At 34.1% G+C, this 17772-nt stretch overlaps 1 protein-coding gene, 1 non-coding gene and 2 pseudogenes across 3 annotated transcripts; 2 read left to right on the top strand and 2 right to left on the bottom strand.

Moving 5' to 3' along the window:
* The first annotated feature begins 1314 nt into the window (after positions 1-1314).
* Positions 1315-5094, top strand: LOC110634538 (ACT domain-containing protein ACR3-like; annotated as a pseudogene).
* A 3810-nt stretch (positions 5095-8904) lies between these two features.
* On the top strand, positions 8905-13241 carry LOC110634552 (F-box protein SKP2A). 2 transcript variants are annotated; one of them, XM_021783602.2, is made up of 5 exons: positions 8905-9046; positions 9541-9886; positions 11227-11575; positions 11667-11808; positions 12530-13115. In XM_021783602.2, exons 2-5 carry the CDS (start codon positions 9609-9611, stop codon positions 12898-12900), a joined length of 1140 nt encoding a protein of 379 aa, XP_021639294.2. In that variant the 5' UTR covers positions 8905-9046; positions 9541-9608; the 3' UTR covers positions 12901-13115. The 2 variants fall into 2 exon arrangements, with proteins under 2 accessions (XP_021639294.2, XP_021639292.2); XM_021783600.2 differs by lacking the exon at positions 8905-9046 and adding an exon at positions 9053-9432 and having other exon boundaries at positions 12530-13241.
* A 395-nt stretch (positions 13242-13636) lies between these two features.
* LOC110634553 (chaperone protein dnaJ 10-like) lies at positions 13637-17128 on the bottom strand (annotated as a pseudogene).
* Positions 17129-17424: 296 nt separating this feature from the next.
* Positions 17425-17496, bottom strand: TRNAQ-UUG (transfer RNA glutamine (anticodon UUG)). Its single transcript has one exon. It is a non-coding gene; the product is annotated as a tRNA-Gln (tRNA).
* Positions 17497-17772: the final 276 nt, after the last annotated feature.

Here is a 17772-nt window from a genome sequence, read left to right as displayed (position 1 = left end):
TCTGAAAAAGTAGTTGAGTGATGAGTTTGAGATGAAGGATTTGGGTGCTGCAAAAAAGATATTGGGAATGGAAATTACCAGGGATAGAAATGTTGGAAAGCTTTTCTTGTCTCAATAGGCCTATGTTGAGAAAGTACTTAAGCATTTCAACATGAATAATGCTAAGCCTGTGACTATTCTGTTTGCTGCCCATTTCAAGTTATCTGCAGACATGTCACCAAAAACAGATGAGGAGATGGAGCACATGTCTAGTGTTCCCTATTCGAGTGCTGTTGGTAGCATCATGTATGCTATGGTATGCACCCAACCTGACATTTCACATGCAGTTAGTGTTGTGAGTAGATACATGGCGTGTCCTGGGAAAGAGCATTGGCAGGCAGTGAAATGGATTTTGAGGTATTTGAAGGGTACTACAGATGTTGGTCTGACATTTGACAGGGCCAAGATGAGTGATTCAGTTGTTGGCTATGTGGATTCAGATTTTGCAGGGGACTTAGACAAGAGGAGATCTTTGACAGGTTATTTGTTTACTCTTTCTGGAAGTGCTATCAGTTAGAAGGCAACATTGTAAACTACAATTGCTTTGTCTACCACAGAGGCTGAATATATGGCCTTAGCAGAGGCAGTAAAGGAAGTTTTATGGTTACAAGGTTTGGTGGGTGATCTTGGGTTGATACAGAACAAGGCAACAGTGTTTTGTGATAGCCAGAGTGCAATACATCTCACAAAGAATCAGATGTACCATGAGCGAACTAAGCACATTGATGTCAGATATCACTTCATTCGGGACATTGTATCTCAGGGGACTGTAGTTGTGCAGAAAGTCTCTACACATGATAATCCAGCAGATATGATGATCAAGGGAGTCCTAGTCAGCAAGTTTAGGTATTGCCTAGACTTGGTTGGTATTTGTAGTGCTCAGTAATGCCCTTGTGAGAGTATATGGTAAGACAGAGTGTTTTTGTGGTTATTTTGTTAATGATAAAGGAAATTCAAGCCAATGGGAAGATTTGTTATATTTGTGGCTTTGAAATTTGGATATGTTTCTTTCATAAGCCAAATTGTGATCCGATCTGAAAGTTTTTGCGATGCGACCCAATTTGAAATAAAAAGTGAGATCTGTGGTGGTTGCCGAGGGCTCGGGCCTGAAGCCTACCATTGATCTCCTTGGGGGTGCGGGGCAACGACCCCACGGTATTGACCAGTATAAATATTGTAATATTCTACCCTTTAAGGTAGAGTTGTGAGATATTCGGGAAACACATTGGGGTTAGGGTTTGAGAGTTCTGATTGATTGTATCTTGTTCTTTTTCATCATAGTGAAACTTTTTTCTCTTGTCTTGCCCGTGAACGTAGATCTTATGGTTGAACCACATTAAATCCTGTGTTATTCTTCTTCTTTTTTCAATACTGTGTGATTGTGCGATTTGTGTGTGTGCCTTAGATTTGCGTGCTTGGTATAACAGTTATATTGTACTCACTTGGACACCTTCCCAGCTATCAAGAGACCATTTCTTGTCTTCCTTGAACAGGGTATTGCTCTATGATTAAGATGCTTTTTCCTAATATGTTACACTAACACAAAATCACAGCTCAGTGATCCCACATTTTAAAGCATCCGTCCAAGTTTTAAAATATTTTTAGTGTTCTTTGAACATTTTGTTCATTTCATGAAATAGAGGATAAAGAGTCACCGTGACTATGATCTTGGAAGCCTGAATAGTTCATCTTGTGGTGATTCAGGACAAGAGATCTGCTGGTTGATTGGAGAAAGTCAGCAACTGCAATGGCTAAGGTTTGTTGGCCATATTTTGATCCCGAGTATGAGAACTTGAGCACTGGAATCAATCCTCCAAGGTATTTACTAAATGGATTATCCTTAAAATCTACTGTTCTAGGTTCCTTTTCATTTTTCAGTCCATGCCTCCTCAATTATTGTCCCTTTTTTAACTGCAGGATATCAGTTGATAACACTAGTTGCAATGACTGTACTCTAATAAAGGTAACCTTTTTCATTGTAGCTATTAAGGATTTTGCTTCCTCATGATCTCCAAGGCGAATCTGTATAATATGATCAGTCCAATCTTGCAAAGCCATATTGTATGAGATTAAGGGTGGAGTTCTCACTTTTATTAAATCCTTGAAACATAAAAAAGTACAGTGGGTTTTAATCAGAAAGCAGATTTATCTTGCATGCTTGCTATACTTTTTTGCTCAGCAATATTGCATAGTTATTAGTAAATATTCATGGAATGTGATGCATATAGGTTGACAGAATGAACAAACCAGGAATTCTACTGGAAGTCGTGCAAATCCTAACAGATATCGACCTCATCATCACCAAAGCTTACATCTCCTCAGATGGAGGATGGTTTATGGACAGTATGTACATGCTTCTATTTTCCTTGTTCCTTGAAGATTAGGCAAGGGATGGTGTTCTTTCTATGCCTAAGAATTTTTATTTTTTCTAATTCAAAAATATATGTTTTAACTTTATTATAAATCTACAATGATCCTCTCTTGATGTGTTTAATTCTAAAATACTAGGACATTAACTAAGTATTCAAAAGAAGGCACCATTGTTATAGCCTTATGTTAATATTTCTTTTAACCTTATTTTTTTCTCACTTTTCCCCCTATGAATAGTATTTCATGTCACTGACCAACAAGGAAAGAAGATTATGGACAGTAAAACCATTGACTACATAGAGAAGGTATATGCTTTTTATCTTCGTAATGTGCTATATCTTTAGGTCTTACAGTGGATGAAGGAACTCTATATAATAATTTGGTCAAGGTCTGATCAATTTCACTGGTCAATCTAATGATATGAATTATATAATTTTCTCCATCTGACATACTAAGCAATTTCTAATACAATTTTGGTTACATTAATAGGCTTTAGGTCCAAAAGAGTTCATGAAGGTGAATTGAAGACTTGGCCTGGCAAACGGATAGGAGTGCACTCTGTTGGCGATCACACGGCATTGAGCTCATTAGCAGGGACCGTCTAGGTCTCTTATCTGAGATTACTGCTGTCCTTGCCAACCTTCATTTCAATGTGGTCGCTGCTGAAGTTTGGACGCATGATAGATGGATAGCATGTGTTGTTTATGTTAACGATGACACTACATGCCGCGCTGTTGATGACCCAACCAGATTGTCTGTTATGAAGGAGCACCTTAAGAACATTTTAGGTGGATGTGAGGATGATGAGAAAGCAGCTCATACCAGCTTCTCCTTGGGGTTCACCCATATTGACCGAAGACTACACCAATTGTTTTTAGCAGATAGAGATTGCGAAGGTGGAGGAGTGGCAAATGAGGTTGATCATCCTCCCTCCTTCAAGCCAAAGATCACGATTGAGCGCTGCGGGGAAAAGGGGTACTCAGTGGTTAGTGTTCGGTGCAAAGATCGAGCAAAATTGCTGTTTGATATTGTGTGCACACTCACAGACATGCAATATGTTGTCTTTCATGCCACGATATCATCTGATGGCCCCTATGCACTACAGGTATATTTATCTTTTCTCAAGGAATATGATAGTTGCTCCTTAACAACTTGAAGCAAAATTGAACAACATTTCTCATTTCCATAGAAGGTGGATCATAAAGCATGTTCCGTAAGGTTCAATCCTCAACTTTCTTGCTGTCCCTTCATAAAAATATTACATTTTCCATGGCAGTATATGTGCTCATAAATGTTCCATACTGATAAATATGAGAATCAATTACTTAGATAAAACTTTTAAATGGACTGCTATCATAGATAGACCTATGTATTTAGATGGTAGAATAGCTGTTTCAGTACTTAGCCTTCCTTCTAGGACCATTTGAATCTCCAAAAATCAGTTCAACAATATTCACATTACTTACTTCCAATTTTAATCCATATCATTTGAAATGATCTTATGCTGAAGTCTAGTTTGAGGGATTTAAAAATCTTATGCTGAACTGTGTTGATTACATCTACACCTGAATACTTCATTTGAATTTGGTTGAAGTTACTGACCAAGTATTGACTTATAGGAGTATTATATCCGTCATACTTGATGCCGAAGGAGAGAAAGAAAGAGTCATAAAATGTCTTGAAGCTGCAATTCAAAGAAGAGTATGCAAGGTGAGTGAAGTAATATTTCTGTGCTCAATATTAGCACATGTATTAATGCTGATAGAGTCCTATAATTGCAGTCAACCAATATTTCTCGCGCACGCGCACAGATATGAGACTATGTTGTAGTTAACCCTTGGCACTCTTTAATTTTTCTCAGCAATTTTCGTAGTAATCAAGAATGTCACATAAGAGAAACAGAGGTTATAAAATAAAAATCTTATCACATTGATTTTTGGATATACTTCTCCATGTCGTTCATGGTTGATGTAACTCTCATCTATGATGGATTGGTTTTTGCTTCTTAATAACCATCCAATTTATAACTTCTAGTCCACTGAGATGTTATGGGGATGACATCTAAATAATTCACCATCACAGAATAGCATCATTAGCTGATATCAATCTTCTTAGCTTCCTGTTACACATACAGCTACACCTTGATTGCTCTGCAAATCATTTAATTTTATGTCCTGAAATTTATCTTCTTGATCACTTAATCACATATGTGTGTATTTTTTAACATGAACTAAGGGTCTGAGCTTAGAGCTATGTGCCAAGGACAGAGTAGGATTGCTGTCCGAAGTAACAAGGGTTCTGAGAGAGAATGGATTATTGGTTACAAGAGCCGGCGTAACATCCGTGGGAGAGCAAGCAGTGTGTATTTTATGTGAGAGATGCCTCAGGGAATGCAGTGGACATGAAGACTATTGAAGCTCTTCAAAAAGAAATTGGACACACCATGATGCTTAATGTGAAAAAACCTGCTGCTACTGCAAGGGAACCTGAAGCCAAAGGATGGACGAAAACGAGCTTCTTCTTCGGGAACTTGTTCGAAAAGTTCTTCGCTTGAGAAACATGTCCATATGTTATAAATGAAACAGAAGCTATGAATATGGGGCAGGGCTTGTAATTTAATGCTTGTTTGTGGAAGCAAGGCATAAATATGCTTGCAAGCTAAATGAAATTTTTGCTTTGTTTGTTCCTGGTGTTATGCCTTTGATTCTGGACATTGCTTATTAGTCCATTGGATTTGTGACTAGCCAAGAATATGTGATTGAACGAGGAATGAAGATATGTGCAAAAGAAGAAAGCACAAGACAGAAGAAAAAGATTGCTTGTGATATAATTAGTTGCTCCTTAATTCAATTAGTTGGAAAACATGTGAGTTAGTTCTCGTTGACCCAAAATAATACAATATAATTTAATAAAATAAATTCAGTCAAAATAAATAAATAAATAAATAACTCCATCAAAATAAAAGGAAATATTTTTTTTTACCTTATTTTTTTTTCCACATGCCACTAATGAAGGTTATTATACGATAGGGAAATGGGAAGCTTGCATCGATGGTCAAGGTCTAGTATGAAAGAAAATCCCATTCCATATTATATGCATGGCACTCAAAAATAAAAATTCAAAAAATTATATTATAGAAGTAATACGAAGACATTATGGGGTTATGAAGTTTGGAATCTTTTGCAAGAGATGAATATATTAATTATTAAGTTACTAATTTAAAGTGAAGATAATTAATAAACAAATAATTTAATCAATTAATTAATTACTTTAGCTAGAAAGATTTTAAATAATTTATTGTTTATTAAAGTAAATAATCACCATTTATTCCTTCTATAGTTAATGAAGGCAAAAACGAAAGGATCCAAAATGGAGAATATAAAATTAAGTTATTTATAAGACAATTGCAAGATTTTTATGAAAAAGAGTATTTAAGATGAAATTGTATATGTGTGGGGCAAAACGAATTTTCAGTGAAGTTAATTTATATATTTCATATTATTTTTGTGTTCGTGTTAAATGATTTTTTTTTATTTCAGTATATTAAAAAGTTGTTTAACCTTTTCTTATGAATGAATTATAACTATGCTAAAAAATTAAGATTTTAATATAAACTAAATATAAAATGCGACTCAAACTTTTAATTATATTGATTGTGTAGAAGAAATAAAAAATTCAATTTTTCTAAAAATTCTCAATAGCACTTGATATTGCTATGACTTTTTGAAGACCGGTTAGAATATCAAATCAGCCTGAAAACAAAGAAAATTATAAGGTCGATGACCTATTAGCCAATTATTTCAATACTCAAATTAAAAGTTTGATCAAAGATAGAAATATTAATAAATAATAAAATTCTTCAATCATCAATTTGATAGAATAAGCATATCTAATTAATACTTGATTTTCATATTTATAAAACTTTTCATAAAATCATGATTTTATATGTTAAAAAAAGTCATTTAAAAAAAGTTGTTTATTTATTTTGGAATTATTATAGATAAAATAAGTCAAATTTAACTTTGAAATAATTTCTAATGCTCTCTAATTAATATTTTTAATTAGGTATTTTCTCGATAACAATTTTATCAACAATGCCAAAGTGAAGTTGTTTGCTCTTAAAAAGTAAATTAGTCGTGCTTTAGAAAATAAATCATTTTGCATGTATAAGTAAATAATTTTTATAAAAAAAAATCACTTACAGAAAATATATTTGCACGTAAACGTAAATAATTTTTATAAAAAAAAAAATCACTAACAGAAAATATAAATTATTGTGCTTAAAAATGTAAATCTTTTGTGCTGAAAAAAGTAAATAATTATTTAGAAAAATAAATGTAAATGGCAAAGTTTTAAAACGTAAATTATATATAGTGAGAAATGTAAAGCAAGTGCGATTGAATAACTAAAAATTCATGCAATAAAAATAAACGGGAAGCTTGATTGAACTTAAAATTAATAATTATATTTAATAATAATAAAAAATATAATATATAATTAACAAGTATGGCAATATAAAAATAAATAGGTTAAATTAAACTAAAAAAATATATATTAATTAGTTTAAAGAAATTAATTTTTTTTAGAAATAGGGCACTATCAGCTGTAATTTATATGAACTCTACTTTTAAAACTTTTTTTTATCGGTCATTGATTTTATTTTTTATTTAGATCATATTATCTTTTTATAAATTTATTAATCATAAGATTTTTATGTCTTTAAAAAATTTTTTTACATCAATATATTATTTAAAATTATAATAAATAATAAATAAATAAATATAAAATACCATAAATATGATAATTATAATTTTTTTATATATATTTTTAAAAAATAATTATATTTTTAATAAGTTGTATAATAAATTAATAATTATATATTTTATTTTAATAATAAAATAAATAATATGATATATACTCTTATTAATTATTTTATCTATAATAATAATAATTAGATATTATTTAATTAAATACTTAAAATATATTAATTACAATAAACTATTGACTATTAATCATCAAAATAACTATTCATTATTAGCTACATTTAACTATAAACTAAATATACCCTTCTATTAAGTGTGGTGGCTTAATGATAAGTCTTGAGAGTTAGAGGCATTTGACCCCAATTCGACTTCTCGTATTGTCATTCATGACTTAATATTATCTCCACTCATGATGAATGGGTGAATCGATTGTGGATGATTTGCTCTTACTACTCTTTAAAGATCTACTATAGTTCGATAATAGGTCTCCCTATAGAAAGTTAATGAGGAATTAAATACAAACCCTAACTTAAAGATAATAACCCTCACACCTTAAAAAACTCATTTTTTATGGTTAATAAAATAATAATAAAAATATATGCCCTTAATGAGTGATCTCGGTAATGCTATAACAGACGAGAGAGGGTGAATATGACAACCACTAATCGACAATCTATTTCACATCGCCTCCAAACATAGCCACCTAAAGGAAACATAAAGTATAATTGGAATTTGATTTGTACATATATGATAAAGAGAATGTACCTGGACGACTACCACTCCTCAATTCACAATTCACTATGTTTGGAGATGAGAAAGTGTTCATCGCTCAAGCAAAAGTTTTGTTCCCCTCTAGTGGAAGAAGATAAACATTAATGCGAAAAAATAAAAAAAAAAATGCAGGGAATTTTTTTTTAAATATGATGTGACACAACAACTTGATCATCCATCACTTGAACATAATTTTGAATAATTTAATTATGTCTTTTAAGATTAAAGAAATTTTATTAAAAATCATAAAATTTAGATTTATTTAATTAATAAAACTGTTTTTTATTAAACCGTTGTGGAATTCAATTCTATACAAAAAATTTTTAAAAAAATTATTAGAAAATGTCTTTAAAAATATTAATTTTCTTTAAAGAAAAACAGCCTCTACTTAGAGAAATTCCAATTAAGAAAAAGAGAAGGGAACATTATGGTCTAACATTCCTCTATTTTTTGCTTCTTATTTAATTTTTTTTTTTAATTTTTCATAATCAGTCAAAGGCTAAAAATATCTGCTAATTTGACAGATGGCAAATTATAAACTATATTTAGTATATTAAAAATTATGTATTAAATATTTATAAAAAAATTAATGAAAATTTAAATTAAAAAAATAAATTTTATAATTTTATAAATAAAAATACACATACAAAAAAGAGCATCCAATGATTTATCTATTTGGACAGCACTTTCATTTGGAGTTTTGCTTTTCGTTCGCGGCTTCGATTTTAGACAAACCCAACCGAACATTATACCCAAAATACCCCCAACACCCACCTCCTCAAAAAATAAAAATTCATTTTATTTTTTATTTTCCTTCCTTTTTCTCTAGCTTTATGGAACGTCTTCGATTTTTCTAGTCGCTTGTGAAATTGTTTAATTACATAATTAAATTAAAAAAAAATTGGGAATATCAAAAGCATTCAAAGAGACCACTTTACGTGGGACCTACTTTGTTTTTGCGAAATCATATCACCGATCATTGAGACACGTGGCACCACAAACGTCGCTAAATCTCTTCCCTGCACGTTTCTGCCTCCCTTTGCAAAACGGCTTTTCGCCTTAATAAACGAACCTCTTCTTCCCTCTTCTCCACGCTGACTCAGGTAATGCATACGCTTTGTCGTTTTTTCTTCCATTCTTTCTTGTCTTCGTCTTCTTCTCTTCAATTATGCTACAGAAGGGAATTGATGAACTCTCTACGGATGGTTTTTATTTTTCTTGATCGGTTGTTTATTTATTTATTTTATTCTTTTCGGTTTGTTGAAATGGTCTGTCTGTATTTCGTTTTCTATTGACGAAAATGAGCTCCTTCGTTTTCTTCTGTTTGTTTGCTTCTTTCTGTTTCTGGGTTCTTCGTTTTTATAATTATTGGTTTGTAGTTCATATTTCATAGGGATTTGTTGGGCCTATTGATTGCGATTGTTACTATCCTTCATCAGTTCCACGGCTGACGAAAGAAAGTAACTTATTATGGTGTTTTTCCACATGGGTTTGTGTTGTTCTTTTCTTTGTTATCTTATCGCTTTACGAAATTCGATGTCTTTTTGGTATTTGTTTTGCCTTATCTGTCTAATTCTCTCTCTCTCTCTGCTGACAGAAACAAGAAATACTCTTTTAATAATTTCCAGCGGTAGCGGTTAAAGACGGTGGTGGGTTCAGAGTGAAATGGTGGGTGAAGCAAAATTGAGGAGTGAGGACTTGAACCAGTGCTTTGAGAAGCTGATGATGGTTGGTGGTGGAAATAGTGGGATTGGTGGTGGTATTAGTCAGGGAGGAGTGAAAATGGAGGGAGTGGTCATCACTGAGTGGAAAGATATTCCTATGGAACTCTTGCTGCGAATTGGTTCTCTTGTTGATGATCGGACCGTAATTATGGCTTCTGGGGTTTGCAGTGGGTGGAGGGATGCCCTCTGCTTGGGCCTCACCCATCTCTCTCTCTCTTGGTATTGATCTCTCTTCCTCTCTAAGCTGCTGTACTTCTAATTGAGGCCTTATGTCATCGATGGTTTTCTTAGTTGTGTTGGTGAATTAGGAATTTTGATTTTGGTTTCAGGATTTCTAAAATATTGTTGTGTGCGCATGTTTTCTTGTTGACGATAACAATGAGATATGTTGTGTCAGTGATGCCATTTTAGATTTGAAGTTTCTGCCTATTTATTTATTTATTAATTATTTATAGGCTCATCCAGGTACCCTGACTAATGAGGGGATAAGAGAATGGAGGAATTCATGGTCTGCAGTTCTTTTATGGACTGCTTGTTAGCTGCCCAGAATTTGTTTTTCATGGTATTTCTGAAGTTGGAGTGGTTGTTACTGGATTAGAATTTTATTGTATAGAGTATCTTAAGTTTTTATTTATTTTTTTTTAGTTTATGCCATATTATAATTCATTCATCCCTTTTGTTCCCATATCCATAATGACAGCCTTGACGCTCCTTTAAACACGATATCAATTCCTAAGAGTAGTTCTATTTTCTTTTGGTGTCCTATTATAAAGATTTTATGGTTTTATGGTGTTAGGAAGTAATATGCACCCCATAGTAAGAGACAGCATATACAGTTATGTGAAAGTTCTTTCAAGCGCAATAGATCAGGCTAATCATCTCATTTTGTTGCGATTGCTTCAGTCATTCTTTGTGATTTGTGTTATACTGTTATTCCTTTGAAGTTTTTATGACCAATGCCAATTATTACTTGAATCCGAAATTAAAACATAGGGAAATTGATTGCAAATGGTAACAGAAGATGTGCACACCTGTTTCGTTTGCAAAAATAGTCTGTAGAAACAAGTAGGCAGTTATAGATTTTGTTGAATTTCCTTATAACTCCTTCAAAAGATGAAGGTGAGCTCTTTCAAGACATTAGAGATGTTTTCACAAATTCTTAACGTATTTCTGAAATATAATGTTGAGGCTTTTTGAAATCTAGTTTGTTCGTTGGAATTAATCATGTTTCTTTAGTCATAATTGGGTTTTCTTCTGGGGCAGTGGCGCAGTGGCTGAATACCTGCCTGTGGTGATGTCAGTGAGAGGATCAAATAACTGCTTCTATCACCCTTGAACTGGGGAAAAAAAGTGGAAAAAAACTTATGTAGAGGCCTTATTTTGTTAGTTAATCCTTTTTTCTTAATTTTTTAAAATAATTTGGGTATAAATGGCTTTAAATATAAATCAGTGCCTTTTTGGGTGAGCGAGATGTTAGGGAAATGATTTCCACCTTCCGCCTTCACCAATAAGAAGTTACATGATATCATCTTAATAATTTCTGGCATACTCTTTTTCAGGTGCAAAAACAACATGAACAACTTAGTCCTGTCTCTGGCTCCTAAATTCACAAAACTGGAAACTTTGGTGCTGCGCCAAGATAAACCACAACTTGAGGATAATGCTGTTGAGGCTATTGCAAATTACTGCCATGATCTGCAGGACCTGGACCTCAGCAAAAGCTTTAGGCTTGGTGATCGTTCCCTGTATGCATTAGCTCATGGTTGTCCTAAACTTACCAAACTCAACATCAGTGGGTGTACATCATTTAGTGATGGTGCTCTTGAATATCTGACTGAGTTTTGCCAGAAATTAAAAATTTTAAATCTTTGTGGATGTGTAAAGGCTGCAACTGACCTTGCTTTGCAGGTCCAATAAGTCTCTCTCTTTCTCTCTGTCTCTCTCTCTGAATATGCATCTTGATGGAAGTGATTTATAAGCTTGAATGAATTATCTGCAGGCTATTGGACGGAACTGCATTCAGTTGCAATCTCTGAATCTGGGATGGTGTGAGAATGTGGGTGATCTTGGAGTAATGAGTCTAGCATACGGATGCCCTGATCTCAGAACTCTTGATTTATGTGGATGCATCTGTATAACAGGTATTTCATGTTTGGGAAGGCTATTTGACAATTAGAGAATTGAATATGATCTTAATATTTTATTGATTCATGAATGGATTGGTTTTACTGGTCAAACTTCACTAAATTACAGCTGTCTTAAAAAAAGTCTTCAACTTTATACATTTTCTCTCTGTGTGTGGTCTTTAGCTGTGTGCATTACATGGGAATTGCTGCCACTGTCAAACCTCATCCCTTAGTTTTAGGATTCAGAGAATTGAATATGCACACATGCACCCACCAGTGCTTAGATCTCAATTTTTGGCTGTCTGCCTTGTTTGATTTCTCTAAGGATGTATTCCATACTTAAGATTATGGTTGCTGGAAATAAATAGGTTTCCTGGTTTTATACTTTTTTGAAGTGTCAAGGTTGAGAGTCAAGAACAGAATATTGGGGATTCAAAATCCTTTTTTTCTTGAGGAAATATTTAGTGACACCTTTCAGCAATTGTATGGAGTGGCCTACAGGATTATTTTCACTGGCTGAGGACTTTGACCATTCTTCTAATTGAAAATTTTAATTGATAAAAGATTAATACAGTGATAGCAGTGAGAAATTTTAATCAGATGTCATTGGATGCTGACAATACAGTTTGCTACTTTTGTGGTGGTTTTTTTTTTTTTTTTTTGTCAGAAGGTTATTTTGGCATTTTCTCTGATGAGGGCTGACTTTATTTATAATTTCTTTTTTTTTTTTATGTAGATGATAGCGTGATTGCTTTGGCATACAGGTGTCTCCAACTGAGATCCCTCGGCCTGTATTATTGTCGAAACATCACAGATAGGGCAATGTATTCACTGGTACATAGCCGAGTGAAGAACAAACCTCCAATGTGGCAATCCATGAAGGGCAGGTGCAATGAGGAAGGGTTAAAGAGTCTCAACATCAGTCAGTGCACAGCACTCACCCCACCTGCTGTGCAAGCACTATGTGACTCATTTCCTGCACTTCACACCTGCTCAGGGAGACATTCCCTCGTCATGAGTGGCTGTTTGAACTTGACCTCTGTGCATTGTGCCTGTGCAGTCCAAGCACACCGCACAATGAGTTCTATTCCTCATCCAGCTCATTGAGCACTTCATTAAGTTTCAAAGTTTTTCTTTCAATTCCTAATCCAGTCCATTGAGCAGTGCATTTAGTTCAAATTATCAAGTTTGTTAAGAAGCCCACTGAAAGGACTATGCCCCTGTACATACATGGTTGTGTTTAAAACTGGACTCTTTGGCTGCAAATGAGCAGCACTTTTGTTGTTGGAAGTGTGGTATGTACAGTTTGTTTTTATGCTGCCCGCCCTAGCTTTCCGAATTGCCCAACATTTGGGTCTGTTGAAAGCCAAGCTTCAACCGCCTGTGAAAATTCATCCTTTACTCGAGATGTTCCTTCATCTCCTGCAAATCCAGCCTTGTTTCCTGCTTGACGTACTTCCATGAGATTTTTAATTTACAAGCTTGCATGTTCATTTTCATATTTGTAGTTAGAATCCTTTGTCCATTTTGGGATTTAACAGGGAAACAAAAAAGAACCAAAGAAGCAAAAACCCCTCAAGGCATAAAGGAACAATCTTGAAATGAAGTGAACAAACTGGTTTCTACGTTTATACGCAAGTCATTTTGATAAAGCAGATACCAAATGATGTGATTGCAATGGTTTCTTGTCTTGGGATGACAAAAAATACAGAATAAATCATAGCTTGCACCGATCCGTCTATCAATGACAATTTCTTCATTCAACATGATGCCATGGGCCGACTGTTGCTCTGGCTCTCATAAATCATATAGCGTCAAACCTTGGTTATGTACACGCTATGCATCACTTGCTTTTGTACACGATCTCTTCATCATCCACATCAAATGCTGGATTACACAGGCAGCTGAAGAGTCTACCAATGCCCTGGCAATATAAAACAAGTTAATGATATACATCCGCATGCAAGGCTTCTGTCCTACTTTGGAAACTACAGAAAGCTTTTCTTTCCAATTCACTCGAGAGTGTTTCTGCATCCTTATGCCTTCTCTGTATAAAATGTGAAGGCAAATATTGGAGTCGAGAAGAAAAAGATGTAAATGGATATGCGTACGTATCGTACATTTGGCTTTAAATATGTAATACAGAGACATGCCTGAGAAAGTAAAGGAGTTCGGTATGATATTGCTCTTGGTGAATCCTCTTTACTACTGCTAATCAGAACTGCTTCCATCATCATCATCGTCGTCGTCATCAATTTCAGCAGCACTTTTTCCTTGCGATGTTGCCCTGTTTCTTGCTTGCTTTTCCTGCTGAAAATGAACCAAAAATAAAAAAACATCATTAGTTCTATAACTACAAGCTGGACCTGGACATAGCAACATCTGCTACTTCCTTTGACAAAAGCTCATTTTCAGGAACCTGCTTTGTTCTTATCAAAGCAGTCTCTTTTCTCTTATTCACAACACATAATTCACATTGTAAGCATGATGAGTCTACATGCAGTAACTCTCTTTTCCTTTTTCCCCATTTTAAAAGTATGCGGTAAAGCTCAAGAACAATACGGAGTTTATTTGCATAGAAAATTATTGCACCTGAAAGATTTTGCCAAGAATTTTCAGTGCCAAGGCACGGGCTTTAAGTTCTTCCTTTCTAACATTGCTTTCCCCAAGGACCTGCGCACAAAAACAAGTTTAAAAACATGAAATATATATATATATATATATATAATTTTTTTTTCTTTTTTCTTTTTTCTTTTTTTTTCTTTTTCTTTTTTTTTTTTTTTCTTTGAAGGGGTTGGGGACAAATGTCTCTCCCATGCATGACAAGCTATCCTAGTTCTCCATCCTAATAATGACAAAATTCATGAATAACTTCCATCTATGATAAACAAAGGACAGAAATAAATTGAGAGATTTCCACCATTTGACAAACGTGTACAAGGGTAACTTCAATGTCGACTACATTCAGTTTCCATAACGAGTTCATCAGTATATCTTTATTTGAACGTAGATTTGATTCAACATCATTCTCAGGGCCACTTCCATCCATTTTTAATTGCTTGCGGATATCCTCTTGAAGTTGCAGTTGCTGAAAAGCACCTGAATTTGTTTTGCTCATGTGGTTAGTAGTCAGGTATCGAAAAGAATATGCAAGCGCACACATGCTAGAGGAGAAGATGGGATGTGGAAGAAGAAACGTCATTGTACCTTTTGCTGCTGTGATTTGAGACTTCCAGAAGTGGCCCTTATTGCGAACCTACTCAGCCAAAATGGCACCCCTAGATAAATTGCTTTCTTTCCAAGCTCTTGGGCTGCTTGTCTTGAATATATATAGCCAATTGTTTGTAATATATCTACTCCAAATGCTGCATGTTTAAGTAAAAAATACAATGTTAAATTATGCTATTAAGTTTTCTATCTGTAATAAACAATCAAAATAAAATTGCAGTAATCCAGAAACGACATAGTGATACTTCTCTGAAATGTTTGGGCACACAGTTAAAAGTCTCTAGTACAGCAAATATAGCATACAGGTTGCTATAGTAAGAAACTTCACAGTAATTTAATGGTTGTCACATCTAAAGAGGTATAGTATACATCTCATGGAGCTATGCCAAAATGGGAAGTGGGAAGACCTGCATCAGAGAGCCGTTTAGCTTCAGATTCAACACGCTTTAAGAATCCTTTCTTGTCATCTTGAACATACTGGTTACGGAAATCTTTAAGCAATCTTGCAAGCTTTTCTTCTCTTTCTTTTTGAACAGGCTTCAATCAATAATTGCAAACCATAAACACATCGTTTGTAATTTATGAATACAAGGATGCATTGAATTTAAGAACCTCCATACCTTGAATTTATCATGTATTTTTCTCAGGATTATCTATTTCAGTAGCTAATTCTGAAGAAGCCATTGATGCCACAGATAGATGGCCTATGTAATCTTAAGATAATTCGCTTCTGAACAGAAGAGTAAAGGCAGTTGTAGTATCAAGCATTGTCTCCCTGATAGACATCATATTATTTTTTATTAGTACATATAACCTTCGGGTAACACAGCTAAATGTGTGCACAAGAAGTAAAAAATCTCAACCAGGAAAATTATACAATTCTGCACGTTTTAGGCCAAAGCAGTTATGTGACCATTTCAAGTGAATGCTGATACTAGACTCTGAGATTGGTAACAATCTTTCAATCCTTTGAATCTTTGTCCAGAAATAGTAATAATAATAATAAAGACTGTAACAGCTGATAAAGTATTAACTTCACAACAAGTAATATATAATTAAACAAACGCAGAAGGCTTACCTTGATATGCAATACTTCCCATTCCTATCATAAGCATCTCTTTGTATTGGATCACTCAAGACTTGATAAGCTTCACCTAAGACCTGTCAAAATTGTCATTCTTTCTGTAATTCTGTTTTAAATTTGTTGATGAATAAAAGCATGTAGATCTTTTATGTTTCCAATCAAGAATGTGCATCCGCATTCTCTATAATCGCTCATCATACAGGAATAATATGCAGGTGTGGTGCTGGCACAATGGGCACTAGGAATTTCAAAAAGAGTGTAATATACGAAATGGGACGTTTCTGCAATATCGCCAGAACAAATACTGAAGGAGCGAACTTGCCTGAAATCTTTCTGCAGCCTGAGGGTCATTTGGATTTTTATCTGGATAACTTGCCTGGCCGGTAAAGTATAAGATTTCCTTCTTTTACATCTTAGCTATGATAGAAGACTATTACAAATTCTTTAATACCAGAACTTCATATCATGAGGAAAAGTTTCAGAGTTTCTCTCATAAGATTGAAGCATGAATATAGCCTGAAACACAATGATTTGAAAGAAGCATGCCAGGTTCCAGTCATCAAACAATCATAATTTGCAACTACATTTTGAAGTCAACTAAGATCCTTTTATAAAATAACAGCTTTAACAGAAAAAAGCAAAGACTTTAGGGAAAGGAAAAGAAGGGAATAACAAAAGAATATAGTTTATCTAAACTGGACAATTGATGAGATTCATCTATTCATCTTGTATACGAACACACCATCATAAAAAAACATAAACTAACTTCAGTCAACAACATAAATCCAGTCAGTAAATAAAAAAGGAAAAAGATCAGCACCAATACATATATACATCAAGAACTAATCAAACCTTAAGATAATAAGCTCTGCGAATCTGCTCCTCTGAAGCAGAATGGCTGACACCAAGAACATCATAATACTCAGTCTCTTTCACCATTCTTGAATTTTCCTAGATGATGAAAGTGAAACTGACCGATGGTGAGGTCAGGATCAGGTTTCCAAAGGAGAGTCACAGCTCAGAAATGTTGGCTAGGAATGTGAAATGATCAAAAGAAAGACAGAATCTAGGAAAAGTGAGTGAGAAAGAGAGAGAGAGAGAGATATGGTGATAGATAGAGCCCCACTTGGCTGTGTTGCCTTTCCAGTTATTCAGAGCAATAAAGAAATGGGAGAAGGCTCTTTTTCGCGGGAGCAAAACAGTATTTTTAACTGTCACCAAGATGGCGATTATGATACTGCTGTAACTTTGAATTGCCATTTTCAAGTGTCGAGTGGGCTTGGGTTAACTCCCCTTTAAAAGGTTGGGAAACCAAAAAGAGGTCCTACCGGGAGTCGAACCCAGGTCGCTGGATTCAAAGTCCAGAGTGCTAACCACTACACCATAGAACCATTTGCTTTGAAGTTGTTGAATAACTTCTAGTGGTTTAATTATTAATTTTTTTTTCCACCTCCTATGCGAAAGTAATTAGCTTCCATTCAGAAAAAAAAAAAAAAAAAAAAAACCTTCATGGTCCATTTTTTTTAATAAATTTGAATAATCATTATTATTGTAGTCATTATTTCAATAATTATTATAGATGTATTATTTTAACAATTAAGCAATGATATATAATGAAGATTTTCTAAAATTTTCAATTTTGCAAGAGTAGAATTTTATGGTATGTG

This window comes from Hevea brasiliensis, chromosome 16 (genome assembly GCF_030052815.1).
Source record: "Hevea brasiliensis isolate MT/VB/25A 57/8 chromosome 16, ASM3005281v1, whole genome shotgun sequence".
In the NCBI taxonomy this organism is placed as follows: Eukaryota; Viridiplantae; Streptophyta; class Magnoliopsida; order Malpighiales; family Euphorbiaceae; genus Hevea; species Hevea brasiliensis.
This window is presented reverse-complemented; position numbering and strand designations above follow the sequence as displayed.